Source organism: Schistocerca americana, chromosome X (assembly GCF_021461395.2).
Source record: "Schistocerca americana isolate TAMUIC-IGC-003095 chromosome X, iqSchAmer2.1, whole genome shotgun sequence".
Taxonomy (NCBI): domain Eukaryota; kingdom Metazoa; phylum Arthropoda; class Insecta; order Orthoptera; family Acrididae; genus Schistocerca; species Schistocerca americana.
The window spans coordinates 118,750,198-118,767,706 of record NC_060130.1 but is presented as its reverse complement, the minus strand read 5'-3'; the positions used below and the strand labels follow the sequence as shown (position 1 = coordinate 118,767,706).

At 41.9% G+C, this 17,509-nt stretch overlaps 1 protein-coding gene across 2 annotated transcripts in view; it reads left to right on the top strand.

Annotated features, from left to right (window-relative positions):
• The window catches only part of LOC124555307 (dynamin-binding protein-like), a 215,072-nt gene that overhangs the window by 59,406 nt on the left and 138,157 nt on the right, over positions 1-17,509 (top strand). For both annotated transcript variants that reach the window (XM_047129182.1, XM_047129181.1), the window contains exons 10-11: positions 19-187; positions 17,325-17,495. In XM_047129182.1, the coding sequence (XP_046985138.1) occupies positions 19-187; positions 17,325-17,495 (340 nt within the window). The remainder of the gene's footprint in view (positions 1-18; positions 188-17,324; positions 17,496-17,509) is intronic.

Below are 17,509 nucleotides of genomic sequence, written 5' to 3'. Positions count from 1 at the left end.
TTTAACTTTGAATTCTAGGAAGAAGAAACAGGAACAGAGACAAAATGTAATATCAGAACTTGTCTTCACAGAGAAAGAATTTGTCCGTGACCTGAAAATTACCTATGAAACTTTCAATCTGCACAACCCTGAATTTCTTGAGAACAGGGGCATTAATGTTGAAATTGTTTTTGGGAACATACTGGATGTAAGTAACTTCTCGGTTCTGTGTAACATAAAACCTACACTTTTATAAGATGAATTTTGAATATTGCCAGCCACCTATTACTTAACCATGTGTGGCTGTATTTCATTTTGTTGTGCTCACAGTGTATTGTGTTAGCTTTATATCGTATATAACTCTAGGAAAGACCAAAAAGTAATTAAAAGTTCCCCAAACTACTTTTGTATTGAGCAAACCGTGGATAATTGTTTCTTTTGCACTCAATGGATAATCAAAAAACTGTGTTGAACAAATCAGCAAAATTGAGAACTCTTGTTACCTGTAGGTAATGAGTGGAATTGCTTTTGGTAAGATAAATAGTGTTAATCCTTCTAGGTATATGCCACTGCTGATGATAGGGTTAATTCTTACAACAGTTGGTCAAGTTGACATAGAGTTTAAAATTGAGAAATGTAGAAAATCAGCAGATTCTAAAACTGCATTAAAGCTACATAGATGGGGGGAAAATATGCATATTTGTATGTAGGTATTTGTAGCAATGAGAGAGGATGTGAAATGATTGTGGGGAAAATACCAAGCCAAAACAGTAGGGGAACCTAACATGAGTAGGAGCTGATGAATTGAGAATGTCAGATGAAGACAGCTGTATTGGAGTGGAAGAATAACTTGAAGTTCTGTCTCTAATCTGTCATTGAATTTAATGCAGTTAAAATGTGTGTAATTTTTTATCCTGTTGGTGGAACTCCATTAACAGAATGAGTAAAATTGCTACTCTTATTTTTCCACCTTCATTATGGTTGACCAGATAACTTCATGCACGTAAAAACCAGTTGTAACAAGACTGGGATAGCACCGAGACAGGTAGCACTTAATGTAGGCATCGTAAATGCTACAAGTGCACCAAAAGTAATATTGTGGCTTGTAAAGGTGTTTAGAACATTATGTGCAGTTATGTAAAAGAGAAAAAGTTGTAGGCAACTGAGAGAAAATAATGGTGAGAGTCAACTTTGCTCTAATTATATTGCTTTGGTAATGCTCTTCTGGAGTTGTGTTTTTCATTTTGTAAGCTATTTTCAAATCATGTGCTGAAACCACCATTTCACTCACCAGTCCAGTAGTATGTACAAGGCATATTTTTTTAAGTACCGTTTTGAAATTAAAAAAAGATGTGCTAAGATATCTCAATAATTTTATTTTTACATGAAAGCCTGTACCTTAATTACTCACTGACGCCATTACGGTCTGATTCTTCCTTGTTTACGTTGTGTACTGAGTGTTTAAGATGCTTCTGATAATCATGAATCCCGCCGACTGTGAAGTACGGGCTGTTATAAGATTTCATAGTGCTAAAGGACTAAAAGCAATCAATATTCATCATGAGATCTTTGCAGTTTACGAAGAAAACATTATGAGTGATGGAATGGTAAGAAAGTGGGTGAGATCATTTAAAGATGGCCGCACAACAATGAACAAAGGAGTGTGCACCTTCGGTCGTTAATGAAAGTTTGGTGCAGGAAGTGGACAATAAGGTGAGAGAAAACAGATGCTTTACGATTTCCTCCTTGTGGGATGACTTTCCTAATGTTTCTCGTAGTGTTTTGTATGGGGTTGTGACCGAGCACTTGAATTACCAAAAGTTGTGCGCAAGTTTGGTACTGAAAATGTTGACGGGTGTGCACAAAACCACACGTTTAGACAGTGCATCGACTTTCCTTGAGTGGTACCACAATGACTGTTATAACCTTTAATCACCAATAATTGCATGGATATTCAAACACACTCACTTAGAAACAATAGCTGGTTACATGATAACAACTCAGTATCTCTCATTCGACTGCCGTGCTGTGACATGCGGCCGGCGCCGTTCATAGCTTGGTGGCGCTCCCGCGCTCAGCCGAGTTGCGGAGCGCCTCTATCGCCGTTTGCGCATACTGATACTGTCGTGGCGGCACTGTTAAATGTCGTGGCACCGTCACAACACTTTTCCCCCCTTAAAAAAAAAACACTCACTCCCTTGGAGACATGGACAGTGCGGAGACATCCATGGCCTCTTGTGAGGCCCCGAGAAGATCCCGCTGAGAGACCCGAGAGTATGGTCGAAAATGTCCAGGACGGAAGCTCGTGCGTGGAACGTGCCTCCTGGACGAGATGATGGGTGAAAACTCCGGAGCAGCATCCATCGGTGTCGTGGACCTGGGGGTGTGCTCCAGCGAGATGGGTCCCGGAGAAGGCGGCGTCGCGACTGGGGCTGGTACCGGCGTACTCGGAAGTGGTAGCGACGTCGGCTGCATCAACATGTATGGTAGATTGGCAGCAGCGACAGGACTGGCTTCTCGGGCTGGTGGAGGCGAATGAAGGGGCGGTGGCACCGGCGTAGCCACCACTCTTGGGCACATCTGGTCGTAATGGCGAACAACCATGCCGTCGTCTGTACATATTTCACAAAGCCGGCGGCCGCGAAGAGCCTTGACCACCCCTGGAATCCATTTAGGGCGAGATCTATACCCTCGTGCCCACACGTCGGCACCCACCAAGTATTTTCCCACACTAGGGGACACAGCACAAGGCGTGACAGGGTGAAGCAGGTGCAGTAGAGTGCGTGGTTGGCGGCCATGCAAGAGTTCAGCAGGGCTGCGATCACCCAGAGGCGTGAAGCGATAAGAACTCGGAAATTGCAGCAGAGCGTCATCTGTGGAAAAATCACTAAGGAATTTTTTCATCTGGCTTTTGAAAGTGCGGACAAGGCGCTCGACCTCCCCATTCGGTTGCGGATGGAAGGGCGGTGCTGGGAACATGATGAATCCCTTGTCCAGCACAAAAATCACGGAAGGCCTGCGAAGAGAACTGAGGACCATTGTCCGTGACGATCGTGGATGGAAGACCTTCTAGCGCAAAGATTTTAGACAAAGCCAGCATCGTCGCCACAGTGGTGGGCGATGGACATCAAACAACAAATGGAAACTTCAAGAAGGCGTCAATCAACAGTAGCCAATAAGTACCGAGGAAGGGGCCGGCAAAGTCAGCGTGCACCCATTCCCATGGCTGCGCCGGATCAGGCCACGGATAGGGCATTGTACAAGGTGCAGCCAGTTGTTGAGCACACTGACCACACGCAGCAACCATGTGGGCGATGTCCGAATCAATACCGGGCCTATAAACGTGCCTGCGGGCCAGGGACTTAGTCCGAGAAATCCCCCAATGGCCTTCATGCAACAGTTTGAGAACATCTTTGCGAAGAGAGGCTGGCACCACGACACGTGGAGATGCGCCATCCTTGGCCAGAAGAACAACACCATCACATACAGACAGACGAAGGCGCAAGGCATGGTAGTTGCGAAGGGGATCCGATGCCCGTCCCTTGGTCCTGTCCGGCCAACCCCGTTGAACAAAACCGATCACCTGACGCAGGACCGGGTCCCGCGCAGTAGCCGATGCGGCCTGCAAACCCGTTAGTGGAAAACCCTCGACCGCACGACGTTCTTCCTCATCAATGTGGAAACAGAGTAGTTCATCACGATCGAAAACCGGGTCGGGGCCCATCGGCAATCGCGACAATGCGTCAGCGTTGGCGTGCTGGGCCGTGGGGCGATAGTGAATCTCATAGTGAAAACGAGACAAGTATAAGGCCCAACGTTGCAGGCGGTGAGCTGCCTTATCCAGAAGCGACGCCGATGGGCTGAACAGAGAGGACCAGCAGCATGTGGTCGGTGATGAGGTGAAACTTAGAACCATACAAAAAAACGCTGAACTTTTTTAGAGCATAAGTGATAGCGAGTGCCTCCTTTTCAATTTGAGAGTATCGCCATTGCGCATCGTTGAGGGTCTTGGAAGCATAGGCGATGGGTCTTTCCGACCCATCCTCATACCGATGGGCGAGAACAGCCCCTAGGCCATACTGTGACGCGTCAGTCGCCAGAACCAAGTCCTGACCCGGACGGAATGTGGCAAGACAAAGCGCCGACTGCAAATGAGCCTTCAGGTGGACAAAAGCCTGCTCACACTCGTCGGACCAACAGAAAGGGACGTTTTTGCGTAACAGCTGATGCAGAGGATGAGCTACCGCCGCCGCGGATGGAATGAATTTGTGATAATAAGTAATCTTGCCTAGAAACGCCTGAAGTTCTTTGACCATAGACGGCCGGGGTAGAGCGTTAATGGCCGCAACGTGCTGATGTAGAGGACGTATACCCTCACGGGACAAGTGGAAACCAAGATACACAATGGAGGATTGGAAGAACTGTGACTTGTCCAGATTGCACTTCAACCCAGCCGAATGCAAAACCCAAAACAGTGAACGCAAATTGCAAAGGTGCTCCTCAGTGGAGGCCCCCGTGACAACAATGTCATCCAGATAGTTTATGCAGCCGGGAATGGAAGCCTTGAGCTGTTCCAAAAACTGCTGAAAAATGGCCGGCGTGCTAGCGACACGAAATGGTAACCGCTGGTACTGATACAATCCACGAGGAGTGTTGATGACGAGAAATTCCTTGGAAGAAGCATCCAACGGAATGGTACGCCTCCGATAAGCCAAGTTTGGAAAAGAACTGGCCCCCAGCGAGCTTGGTAAATAACTCCTCAGGACGGGGAAGAGGATAAGTGTCAATGAGGCTCTGAGCATTGACGGTGGGTTTAAAATCGCCACACAATCGCAGACTCCCATTTGGTTTAGAAACCACAACGATTGGCGATGCCCATTCACTGGAGGTAAGAGGAAGGAGAATCCCTGAAGCTGTTAACCTGTCTATCTCAGCCTTGACAGGTGCATGCAACGCCACCAGAATAGGGTGTGCCCGGAAAAACTTTGGGCGAGCTGTAGGTTTAAGAGTAATGTGGGCTTCAAAATCCTTGGCACGACCTAGACCAGCAGAGAACACGGACGAAAATTCAGTACACAATCCATCCAGCTGTTGATACGGAATATCCTCAGATATGAGGTGCACATCATCATCAATGAAGAACCCGAACAACTGGAAAGCATCAAAACCGAACAGGTTTTCAGTGCCCGCATGATCCACCACATAAAATGTGAGGGGCCTAACAACAGACTTGTAGGCAGTGGAAGCATCAAACTGGCCAATGATAGGAATTTTCTGTTTATTATAAGTTCTCAGATTTCGTGTAAGTGGAGACAAGGGAGGGGAGCCCAACTCCAAATACGTGCGAGAATTAATGAGAGTTACTGCAGAGCCAGTATCCACTTGCATGCGATTGTCTTTATCCAGAACACATACAGTAACAAACAACTTATTTGTTTGAGAAAGCACAAAGTTAACATCCATGTTCGATGCCTCGTCCTCGTCGACAGGAACTTTAGGGGACTGACATGGCCTTTTTTCCTACATGAATTACATGTGGCCCAACGTTTTGGACATGCGGCCCTGTCATGCTGTACGAAACAACGTGGACAAGAAGGAAGTGCGGAACGAACCTGCTTCTGTGGTTGCTGTTTTCGCTGCGAGCGTTGCGGCACAACGCGACGTTGTTTACACGAGTGAACCGCCGCCACATCTTCGTTCTCCTGTGAAACAGGCAAATTGTCTGTGTCGAAAGTTGACTGTACAGTGCCTACATCACACCACGTGTCTGTTTGCACGCCAGCAGCATGAGACACTTCAAAGGATTGAGCGATGCTTAGAACTTCCGACAACAATGGGGTTGGCAGTTGTAGGGCACGTTGCCGAACTTCTTTATCAGGAGCAAGCCGTAGAATAGCATCCCTAACCATTGAATCAGCATAAGACTCATGATGAGTGTCCGCGACAAACTGACATTTCCTACTCAGACCGTGTAGTTCCACCGCCCAAGCCCGGTAAGATTGATGGGGCTGTTTGCGACGCGGGCGGCAACGATGTGGGTGTTTTTGCGGTAATAGTTAGACAATAAGTCACACATTTCTTGGAAGGACAGGGAGGCAGGTTCCCGCAGAGGGGCTAACTGAGATTGCAGCTGATAGATCCGTGGGGAAATCCAAGATAGAAATAACGACTTACACATAGGAGCATCGACAACGCTGAAAGCCAAGAAGTGTTGCTGCAAACACTTCTCATAATCCTCCCAGTCTTCAGCGGCCTCGTCGTAAGGAGGGAATGGAGGCGGAGAAGAGGAAGACAGACGATGAGTAAGCGACGTCGACAACGCCTGAATAGCAGCCATCAGCTGTGTTTGTTGTGCCTGAATAGCAACCGTCAGCTGTGTTTGTTGTTCAGTGAGCGCTTCCATAAGCTGTTCCATGTCTGCCCCGTCACGAACACACAAATCCGCAACGCAGTGAAAATATCCGACCTCGTCACCAAAAAGTGTTATAACCTTTAATCACCAATAATTGTGTGGATATTCAAACACACTCACTTAGAAACAATAGCTGGTTACATGATAACAACTCAGTATCTCTCATTCGACTGCCGTGCCGTGACATGCGGCCGGCGGCGCCGTTCGTAGCTAGGTGGCGCTCCCGCGCTCAGCCGAGTTGCGGAGCGCCTCTAACGCCGTTTGCGCGTACTGTTGTGGCAGCACTGTTAAATGTCATGGCACTGTCACAACAATGACAGTGATGATTTCTTAAGCCAAATTGTTATGGGCAATGAACCATGGGTGACCTACATCACATCAGAATCAAAGCAGCAGTCCATGGAAGTTGAGCAAGGGCATCGTTTTGCTGCAAGACCATGCCCGTCCGCATGTGGCGAATCAGACAAAAGATCTCCACATCTCTTCGATCGGAAACTCTAGATCATCCTCCATACAGCCCCGATCTTGCCCCCAGTGACTACCATCTGTTCCTGCACTTTAAGAAACACCTGGGCGGTCAGTGTCTTCAAGACGACGACGAAGTCAAAACGGTGGTAATGCTGTGGTTAACAAGTCAGGCGGCAGACTTCTATGAGAAGGGTATTCAAAACCTAGTACAACGTTATGACAAGTGCCTCAATATTGATGGAAATTATGTAGAAAAGTAGATTAAGATACAGGCTTTAATGTAAAAATAAAATTATTGTAATATCTTAGCACGTCTTTTTTTAATTTCAGAACGGTACTTACTTAAAAAACACGCCTCGTGAGATACTTGATGGCGTAATAGCTGTTGGGGTTACGAAAAGGAGCTTAGATCACTTGATGCACAAAATGTTGCATGGTATGTCAGTCATGATGAACAGAAGTGAAGAGTTCCAGTGCCAAAGATACTTTTCTCATTTTATTTAGAATAATGAATTTGATTATGTGTGAAAATGTAATGAAAGATGGAGATAATAAATGTTTTCCCTATGGTGTAAATGTTTTGTGTTATCAATTTTATTCTGTTTTGTTGAGTCATAATAAGCCTAATTATCCAAAATAATTTCATTCAAGATGTGTTACTGTTGTTGTTGGAGATTTTATCTCTTGTTGTTCACGAGAGCATGTGGGTCAACAAGATTTTTAATAACCTACTTCAACATTTTTTCCCATGAACAGCTAAACAATAAATACTGCCATAATTGAATTGGAAGGGGAGGTCATGTCCCATGGCCAGTGCCATTGCTGGATTTCATCCTGTGTATTTTATCCTGTGCAGTTATACGAAGTCAGTGGTGTCTGCCGTATAAGCTTGCTGATAGTGTCATAGATGTCTGTCTCTTTGTAAAACAGACCGCCGGGATATTTGAGAGAGTATGGCAAAATTTCATGTCCATTGTAATACTTGCATTGAGAATAACTACCATCACTTTGAACAGCTACTATAGGCTTAAGTTTTTGTACAAAAAAGGGGGGCAGAGAGAGAGAGAGAGAGAGAGAGAGAGAGAGAGAGAGAGAGAGAGAGAGTTTTTATACAATGTTCTTTTACAGCCAAGTTGAAAAACCACCATGAAAAACTTCAGTGCCCTTTAGCTGACTTTATTAGACAATGAAGAAAATGCAGAAAGTGATCAAAAATGTGGACATACTGAAAACCCAATGCACTACCCTGTTGTTGTTGTGGTCTTCAGTCCTGAGACTGGTTTGATGCAGCTCTCCACGCTACCCTATCCTGTGCAAGCTTCTTCATCTCCCAGTACTTACTGCAACCCACATCCTTCTGAATCTACTTAGTGTATTCATCTCTTGGTCTCCCTCTACGATTTTTACCCTCCACGCTGCCCTCCAATGCTAAATTTGTGATCTCTTGATGCCTCAGAACATGTCCTACTAACCGGTCCCTTCTTTTTGTCAAGTTGTGCCACATACTCCTTTTCTCCCCAATTCTATTCAATACTTCATCATTAGTTATGTGATCTACCCATCTAATCTTCAGCATTCTTCTGTAGTACCACATTTCGAGAGTTTCTATTCTCTTCTCGTCCAAACTATTTATCGTCCATGTTTCACTTCCATACATAGCTACACTCCATACAAATACTTTCAGAAATGACTTCCTGACACTTAAATCTATACTCGATGTTAACAAATTTCTCTTCTTCAGAAACGCTTTCCTCGCCATTGCCAGTCTACATTTTTATATCTTCTCTACTTTGACCATCATCAGTTACTCTGCTCCCCAAATAGCAAAACTCCTTTACTACTTTAAGTGTCTCATTTCCTAATCTAATTCCCTCAGCATCACCCGACTTAATTCAACTACATTCCATTATCCTCGTTTTGCTTTTGTTGGTGTTCATCTTATATCCTCCTTTCAAGACACTGTCCATTCCGTTCAACTGCTCTTCCAAGTCCTTTGCTGTCTCTGATAGAATTACAATGTCATTGGTGAACCTCAAAGTTTTTATTTCTTCTCCATGGATTTTGATACCAATACCTGCTCCGAATTTCCCCCCCCCCCTTCCTTTACTGCTTGCTCAATATACAGATTGAATAACATCGAGGAGAGGCTACAACCCTGTCTCACTCCCTTCCCAACCACTGCTTCCCTTTCATGCCCCTCGACTCTTATAACTGCCATCTGGTTTCGGTACAAATTGTAAATAGCCTTTCGCTCCCTGTATTTTACCCCAGCCACCTTTAGAATTTGAAAGAGAGTATTCCAGTCAACATTGTCAAAAGCTTTCTCTATGTCTACAAATGCTAGAAACGTACGTTTGCCTTTCCGTAATCTTTCTTCTAAGATAAGTCGTAAGGTTAGTATTGCCTCACGTGTTCCCATATTTCTACGGAATCCAAACTGATCTTCCCCGAGGTCGGCTTCTACCAGTTTTTCCATTCGTCTATAAAGAATTCGCGTTAGTATTTTGCAGCTGTGACTTATTAAACTGATAGTTCGGTAATTTTCACATCTGTCAACACCTGCTTTCTTTGGGATTGGAATTATTATATTCTACCTACGTAATGTGATATAGGAAAACTGTTGACATTCTCATCTCAGAATGGATAAGATGGATAAGTACATATCCTGTTTGGTTTTCAGGGGAATTTTATACCATTCTTCCTGCAAAATAGTGTCAAGTGGAGGCAGATAGTGATCATGCACCCTTCTCTCCAAAGTAGGCCACAAAGGCTCAATAATACTGAGATCTGGTGACTGGTGGCCAGGGGAGATGCAAAAATTTATCCCCGTGCTGACATGCTCATAAAACCAGTCCCGGATCATACTAGCTTTGTGCACTGGGGCCCTGTCTTCTTGGAACACACCACTACCACCATTCGGAACAAATATTGTATCGTAGGTGGACTTTGTCAGCCAAAAGGTCACGTAATCAATGGTAGTAATGTGACCTTGCAGAGTAACCGTGGAATACATGATATGGCTGCCTGTATCATCACTAAACCCGTGCCGTGTTCCCCCCCCCCCCCCCCCCCCCCCCCCCCCCCTTGGGATGTGAACTCACCCAGAGCTTGGAAACAGTATGGAACAAGGCTCATCTGACCAAATGACATTCTTCTTTTGCTCTGTAATCCAGGTTTTATGGCTTTGGCACCACATTTTTGTGTTATGGGCTTGCCTTGCAATTCCTTGCTTGAGGAACTCACTTCATGTTGTTTTGGTACTGACAGGATTTGCAAGAGTGACATTCAGTTCTACAGTGACTTTTGCAGCTGTTGTCCTCTTATTTTTCGTCACAGTTCTCTTCTGTGATTGTCTGTCTCAGTGACTCTGTACACACTTTTACCTGCGTTGTGACTTAACAAATGATATTTTTCTGCTTCCTCTGTATGTGATATAAATCTTCAGCGTTTTACCTCTTGGAACACCAAACATTTCAACTTCTTTGGCTACAGGAGCACCCACCATACAGGCACCAAACATTTGCCCATATTCTAATTCACTTAGTTCCGATGTCATGCGCTCACAGCTACACAGAACACAGTTCTGACCATGACTGAAACTTGCAATGTATTGAGGGCACTGCACAGGTTCCCTTTGTTGTCAAATATAATAGCACAACCTGCAGGCTTTGCTAACATTTGCCTTTATGTTCAAGCATGCATTTTCGTAGTGTTCACGTATTTTTGTCCCACCCGTGTATTCTGTCCAGGTATTGCGAAATGAAGATGGTACCACAACATGCAAGATGTTCATTTTAACTGAATACATTGAGATATCTCGAAAACTACACATTGGATTTTTTAAAAAAAAAAAGGTTATACAGTGAAACCCCGCTTTTACACTTTCCAAGGGACTTGAAAATAATGGTGTAAAAGGGGGGAAAATGTAAAATGTGGGAAATAATGTGTTAAGCTGTAAAAGTTACATATAGGATACCCCCTTGCATTTTCGCAATTTATGTATGATGAATGAATATAACAGGCATCAAAAGGCTTCTCAGGGACTTGTTTATTTTCTAATAAACGTCTATTATCTAATAAAAACCACTGATGTAACTGGAACTGATAATTGTCTGGGAAGTCGGAATGTTTGACTCAATTTCATACATCATAATTGATATTTTTGAAAGCCTGCGCTGTCATTCATTATTTAAATAATTAAATACCACACTAGTTATGTACTTTTCATGCTTAGCATAGTGCATTTTGAGAATTTTTTCTCATTGTCGAGTGCAAATATATACATAGGTATTTTGAGTGTGAATGTGTGTTGTTCTGCGTCTCTTGCATTGTAGTCATCTTTTTGAAGTTATCAGGTACTGTGCCTCCTCAGTCATGTGTAAAACCACACACATGCAAACTATCAGTAACATTGTTTGTTTGTGTATAATCACAAAAAATACATACGTAAATACTGCACTTGACAACGAGAATAAATTCTCGAAACACGTTTTGCACAGCTTGAATGGGGGGGGGGGGGGGGGGAGTAAATGGCACTGTGTTTAAACTAAAAACATTTGAGCAATGCAACGTGAATGATGGTGTCAACTAGCACTACAAGTGGCCAAACGCTGAAACATGCTAAATCTGGTTCGATAAAGGTGTCACAATGATCACAGCAATTACGAAACTGCGTTTGTGCAGTAGAGAGAGTTGGCAAATGGTTGTGATTGGTCATGGTATCTTTATTCGAATGAACCTAGTTACTCCCATCAGTCACCATGCCAATTAGAGCTTGGCAGCAGCAGGAATACGGCACGAACTGTTCCAACTTTTACACTTTACCGCTTTAGATCCACTGAGTAGAGTGCCCTGGTATCAAGAAACTTAACCACATACTATTTGTATAATATGTGTAAACACTACTGGATGGCCAACATCATGTCAGTGTCATTTTTTTTTCTCCACAAACATTTTTGTGTAATGCGTAAATCGCAGGAAAATTATAAATATGTTGACGCAAAATCGGATGCAAATTAACACTATGGACATAGGAAATTTGATGGAAATGATAAAAAAAAGTCGTGAACAGTGGGAAAACATAAAAGTGGGGTTATACTGTAATTCCAATTTGTTTTTACTCTGGGGGACAACCAACAAAAGCACACTCAACCTCCCACCCCACCCTGTGCATGGGTGGCAGGCAGGGGGCAGAGGGGAGGAACTTTGAAATCTTCAATGGTAACCCCCCTTTTTTTTATTGCAGATTTTTTTCGCCACAGATTGGAGGAATAGAAATGGTACTTAATCATAATTTACGACATGCTACTCAGTGGCCCAGGAATATCCAATGCCACATGGGATCCCACCTCCATGCTGCGAGGATAGGGCAGGCTAATATTTCACAACTTCTAACTGGAAACTGCATTCGCAATGTTGTATTCCTCCGACATATCGAACAGGGGACTACTTGACGTGCACTATGGCCGTGTAGCAAACTGAGACATATCAAACAGCTAGTACACTGTGTTTTGAGCTCATGTACCGTGCAGACATAGAACAGATAGAAACTCTAAACATTGCAATATTTGCACAGTGTTTATCTCCTTCACACCTTCATACCATTCTGAGAACAGATGTGCATGTGTGTGATGAATGTTGCAACTACAGAAGAAAAAAATGAAATGATACTGATTTATGGAGAATGTAGGAGAAATGTCAAGGCCTTGTATGCCGGGCATTTTCCAGAGAAAGATCACTCTCGTTCATTCTTTTACTAGGTTGTGAATGCCTTTATATCTGATGGCAACGTACAGACTGGCAAAAGGAAATTGAGCAAATGTGTTACAGGAGAAGCTAATGAAATGCTGTACTAGCAGCAGTGCACTACAACCCATGGATAAGCACCTGGCAACTAAGCCACGATTCCAGTATGTCCGTAGATAGTATTGTTACAATACCACATTGTCATAAGCATCATTCATACCACGTGTCACTGCATCAAGAACTTCATGGCACCGATTTCCATAACCGGATAGTGTTTTGTGTGTAGGCACATCAACAAATGCAAACGACCCACATGTTCTTTGCCAAGGTACTATTTTCTGATGAATCTACATTCACAAACCATGGTGGAATTAATTGATATAACATGCGGTACTGGAATGTAGACAATCCCCACTGATTACAGCAAGTTGACCATCAGCGTCCTTGATCGGTTAACGTATAGTGTTGCATCATTGGGGAACAAACTCATTAGTCTGTATTTTGTTGACGGCACATTAAATGTATGCAAATATTAAACATTTTTGGAACAGAAACTACTGGTACTAATGCAGGATGTCAACAATGTATGTGGTTTCAGCATGATGGTTGCCCAACACATTATGCAATTGTGATTAAAGCAGTTTTCTTGTGGTGTATAATGAAACTTTTCTACTTAGGACCACATGCAACAAAATCACTGGTAAAGTTAAATGGATAACTCTGGGTATAAAAATTTCTAGTGCTAGGAAGAGGCAGCTACATAATGAACTGAAATATAATAAAAACAGGTATTTTACTGAATATGTTAGACATTATAAAGCTACCTTCAAAAAAGTTGTGAAAGCAGCCAAACAAATGGCAAACAATAAGTTCATTTCACAACATAAAGCAAAAAAAGGCAGTGTGATCTGTTGTCAAATGAGAGTTAGGTGTTAGAATTAATAGAAATGGAAATATCTAGGATTAAAGTAAATGATAGCCTTATTGTAAACCCAGCTCAAATATTGGAGTGTTTAAATGAATTCTTCATAAATGTGGCAAAGTCAGATGTTGATATAGTAGAGTATCAGAGTAAAGTGAACCCCTTTGGACTCCAACAAGGAGCTGAGTATCTCACAGATTTTTAAAAAATCGCAATAGAGCATGTGGAAAATATTATATTATCATTAAAAAATAAAAACTCAGCTGGGTGGGACAGGATACTGACTAAAGTGCTTAAAGCAGTCTATCACATAATAGCACCTCCACTAATTAAAATAATTAATAAATTTTTTGAACAGGGGTGCTTTCCTGATGTGCTGAAGTATGCTGAAGTCAGATCTGTTCAAGAAAGGGTCGAGGGAAGACATGGGAAACTATCATCCTATTTCTATTCTTCCAATCTTGTCGAAAGTGTTTGAAAAAGTAGCTGCAAACCAGATAAAAAATTCTATTGTAAAAAATGATAGTATTATAAATAATTTGCATTCCAACCCGGAAAAAACACCCTGGATGTAGTAAATAACTTTATTGAAAAGATATGCAAAGCACTGGACCAGAGGAGTAAAGTTGCTGGTATTTTCGACTCTGTTAACCATGCCTTGCTTATCTACAAATTAGATAAATATGGGATTAAGGGCAATACTCTCAAATGGCTTACATTGTACCTGCAGAACAGAAAACAAAGGATAACTATCACTTCAAATGTGGTAAATTATTTTTCGATGTGGAGTACTGTATCACAGGATGTGCCTCAAGGCTCCATTTTGGGGCCAATCTTGTTCCTATTCTACGTAAATGACTTACCTACAAATATCAATTCCCCATCAGTTCTGTTTCCAGATGATACTTCTGTTTTAATTGAAGATGATGATGCAGAAAAAATTCCAAGCTTCATTGTGAGCACACTGGATACCCTAGAAAACTGAACATTGCAAAAACCCATATGGTACACTTCCAAACCAAACACTCAAAATGTGCAGAGCTTAAAATATGACACAATAATCAACTTATGGAAGAAGTTGACACTGTCAAATTCCTAGGACTAAATGTGGACAAGAACTTGAAATGGAACAAACATATTGACTCCTTATCTAATAAACTAAGCAGTTTTGCATTTGCAATGCAAATACTTGAAAATTCTACCGACATGAGAACACGAAAAATAGCATCCAATAGTTATTTTGAATCTGTCATTAGGTATGGTATAATTTTCTGGGGAAGTTCAAGTAGATTATCTTTTATAATGAAACTTCAGAAAAAACTTATCAGATACATGTGTACTGCACAGGAAACAGAATCTTGTTGCCCATTATTTTGACAACTGCAAATCCTAACTGTACCCTCCATATACATTTATGAAATTATTATATTCCTACGCAGCAGGCAAAAATTATTTGAGGAAAATAATTTTAACCACATATACAAAACAAGAAATAAAAATAATTTTATGCTTCCCACACAAAAATTGAAATTATATGAACGAGCACAACAGTATATGGGGATGACAATATATAACAAATTAATGGGCAAAAATATATTTAATGTTAACCCAGAGATCCTAAAAATAAGGCTACGTCAGATTCTGGGGGAGAAATGATACTTCTTGATAGAAGAATTTTTAGAAGATGACATAATTTGAACTAGGGTAATTTAGTATTAGATTTTTAGATACTACTTTTATTATTGTTATTATTATTGTCTCTGCCTTTTGTGTATATAACACAAAATTGTATTATTATTATTATTATTATTATTATTATTATTATTCTGTATGTAAACATCAGCTTTCTACGTTTACAGTAAATTTTACCAAACTTTTGACGTGTCCCCTGTACCTGAATCAAATTATTTTGATTATGTATGTTATGAAACTAATAAACCACAATTCACAATTTTAAAAAAATCGAAACACAAGAGGTATTAGACCATATTTACACTGGTTGGTGAATCACCAGAACTGGCCCTATTAATTGGCCTGTGGGGTATTTAAAAGAAAATGTGGACCAGCAAGTGCCAACAGGCCGTTAAGACATGGTCGACTGCATCAGAAAGGCCTGTGCTGACATCCCCGCAGATATGCTTCTGTCCTGTGTATGGTCATTTGGAAAGCGAGTCACTAAGGGTATTGAAGTTGGTGGTACTACATTTGAACACTTACCCTAATTGGAAATGTAGAGTAGCATTTACCTTGAGCCGTGCCCACAGTGGTACTGTTGTGACTGACAGTTTGCAATTTTTCACAAACACAACTTTTATTCATGTAAGTTCACAAGGTTGATCACTGAACGTACCAAGAAAAGGTAATAATAATGGAAAAAAAAAATCTCCTGATTGAGGCAAACAAAAGCTCACTTCTAATTTTTCACAAAGGTTCGTGGTAAACCACACACACACACACACACACACACACACACACACACACACTAGTAAAGTCCAATTCCGAGACGAAGATGTAATCTTAAATGGTCGCAGTACATGAGGTCAACATCCGGTGTGAACTGAACTTCAGGCCTGGTTCTAGGCCCTAAATAGCTGTCTCCAGCTAATCAGGTTTTGGTGTAGTGATACTTCCTAAAGGCCGTGGCTCGGGCTCCCCCTGCAGGATGTAGTGCTCTGAATGTCTGTTTCAATTATCTTTTTTTATAAATAGCCAATGTTTACCATGGTGCTTTTGGGTACGCCTTGGGTCATCCTCTATGGTGTTATGTGGGTTGCCGGCCCTCAGGGGCTACTTTGGCTCCGGTATAAAAGGTACGTTAAGTCATCCATGTTCAATATGTAAGGAATACAACCTTGCGAATGGGGTTTCCAATTAGAAGTTAAGAAATAATGGCCTGTCCTACCCTCGCAGCGTGGAGGTGAGGGTCTCGTGCCACTGGATATTCAAGGACCATTGAGTAGCATAATTTAAATTATAATTGTGTATCCATTTCTGTTCCTCTGATTACAGTGCAACCCGTGGTGAAGAAAATGCTTTAGACGAAACGTATGTAGGTTTTGCAATAGAATCGTAATCTGCAATAAGAAATGGGAGTTCCCATTGAAGATTTCAAAGTTTCCTCCGCCACTCATGCACGGGGTTGTGGGGAGGGGGGGGGGGGGGGGGGGGACACAACTATGACATCGTTGGGTGTCCCACTTTGAGACCTAAAAATTAGAATAACAACTTTTTTTGATCCAGTGTGTAGTTTTCAAAGTATTTCAATGCCTTCAGCTAAAATGAAGACAAGAAAAGTTTCAGTGGTAATATATGCAAGGACACACTTTTCCTTTGGATTGAAAGCAGTCTTTTTTACCAGTATTCATATTTGTATCCTACAACCCATTCTAATGGTCACATTTGCAAAGATCATAGCATTTAGATTATAGTGTGCTTCTAATGTTTTAAGATGGTTATGGTAATGAACAACTGTGGGTTATAATGATTAAGGGCAACAGAGGAGGAGAGCCCCTTGTTCAATGGATTTTTTTGTTTGACTTGTTGCCTTCTTATGTTTTTTTAAATACAGTATCATGTATGCTTTATTGAGTATTAAGCTGCTGCTTCAATCATTCCAGCATCTTTCTTGTTATTTATTTATTTTATTCTTTCTTTGTTTCTGTGTTTTTCCCCCTACCGGTTGTTAGCTGATAGAAATGATTTTGCGGCCTTGTTTATTTAATTACTGTAATATTTCCTAGCATACATTTGTTAACATTGAGTGATAAATAAGTGTGTTTTTATTCAACAACTGTGTAGGTAATGCATCTGGCTGAAGACTTGCTGGACAAACTTCAGCTGGCAATGAAGGGTAAAAATGATGATGAGCAGTGTGTTGGCCCATGCTTTTTAGAGCTCGCTGAAAGAATGAAGACAGTGTATGGTCAGTACTGCATGAACCATGATGAAGCTCTTCTGTTACTAGAAAAGGTGAGCAGTTTAGG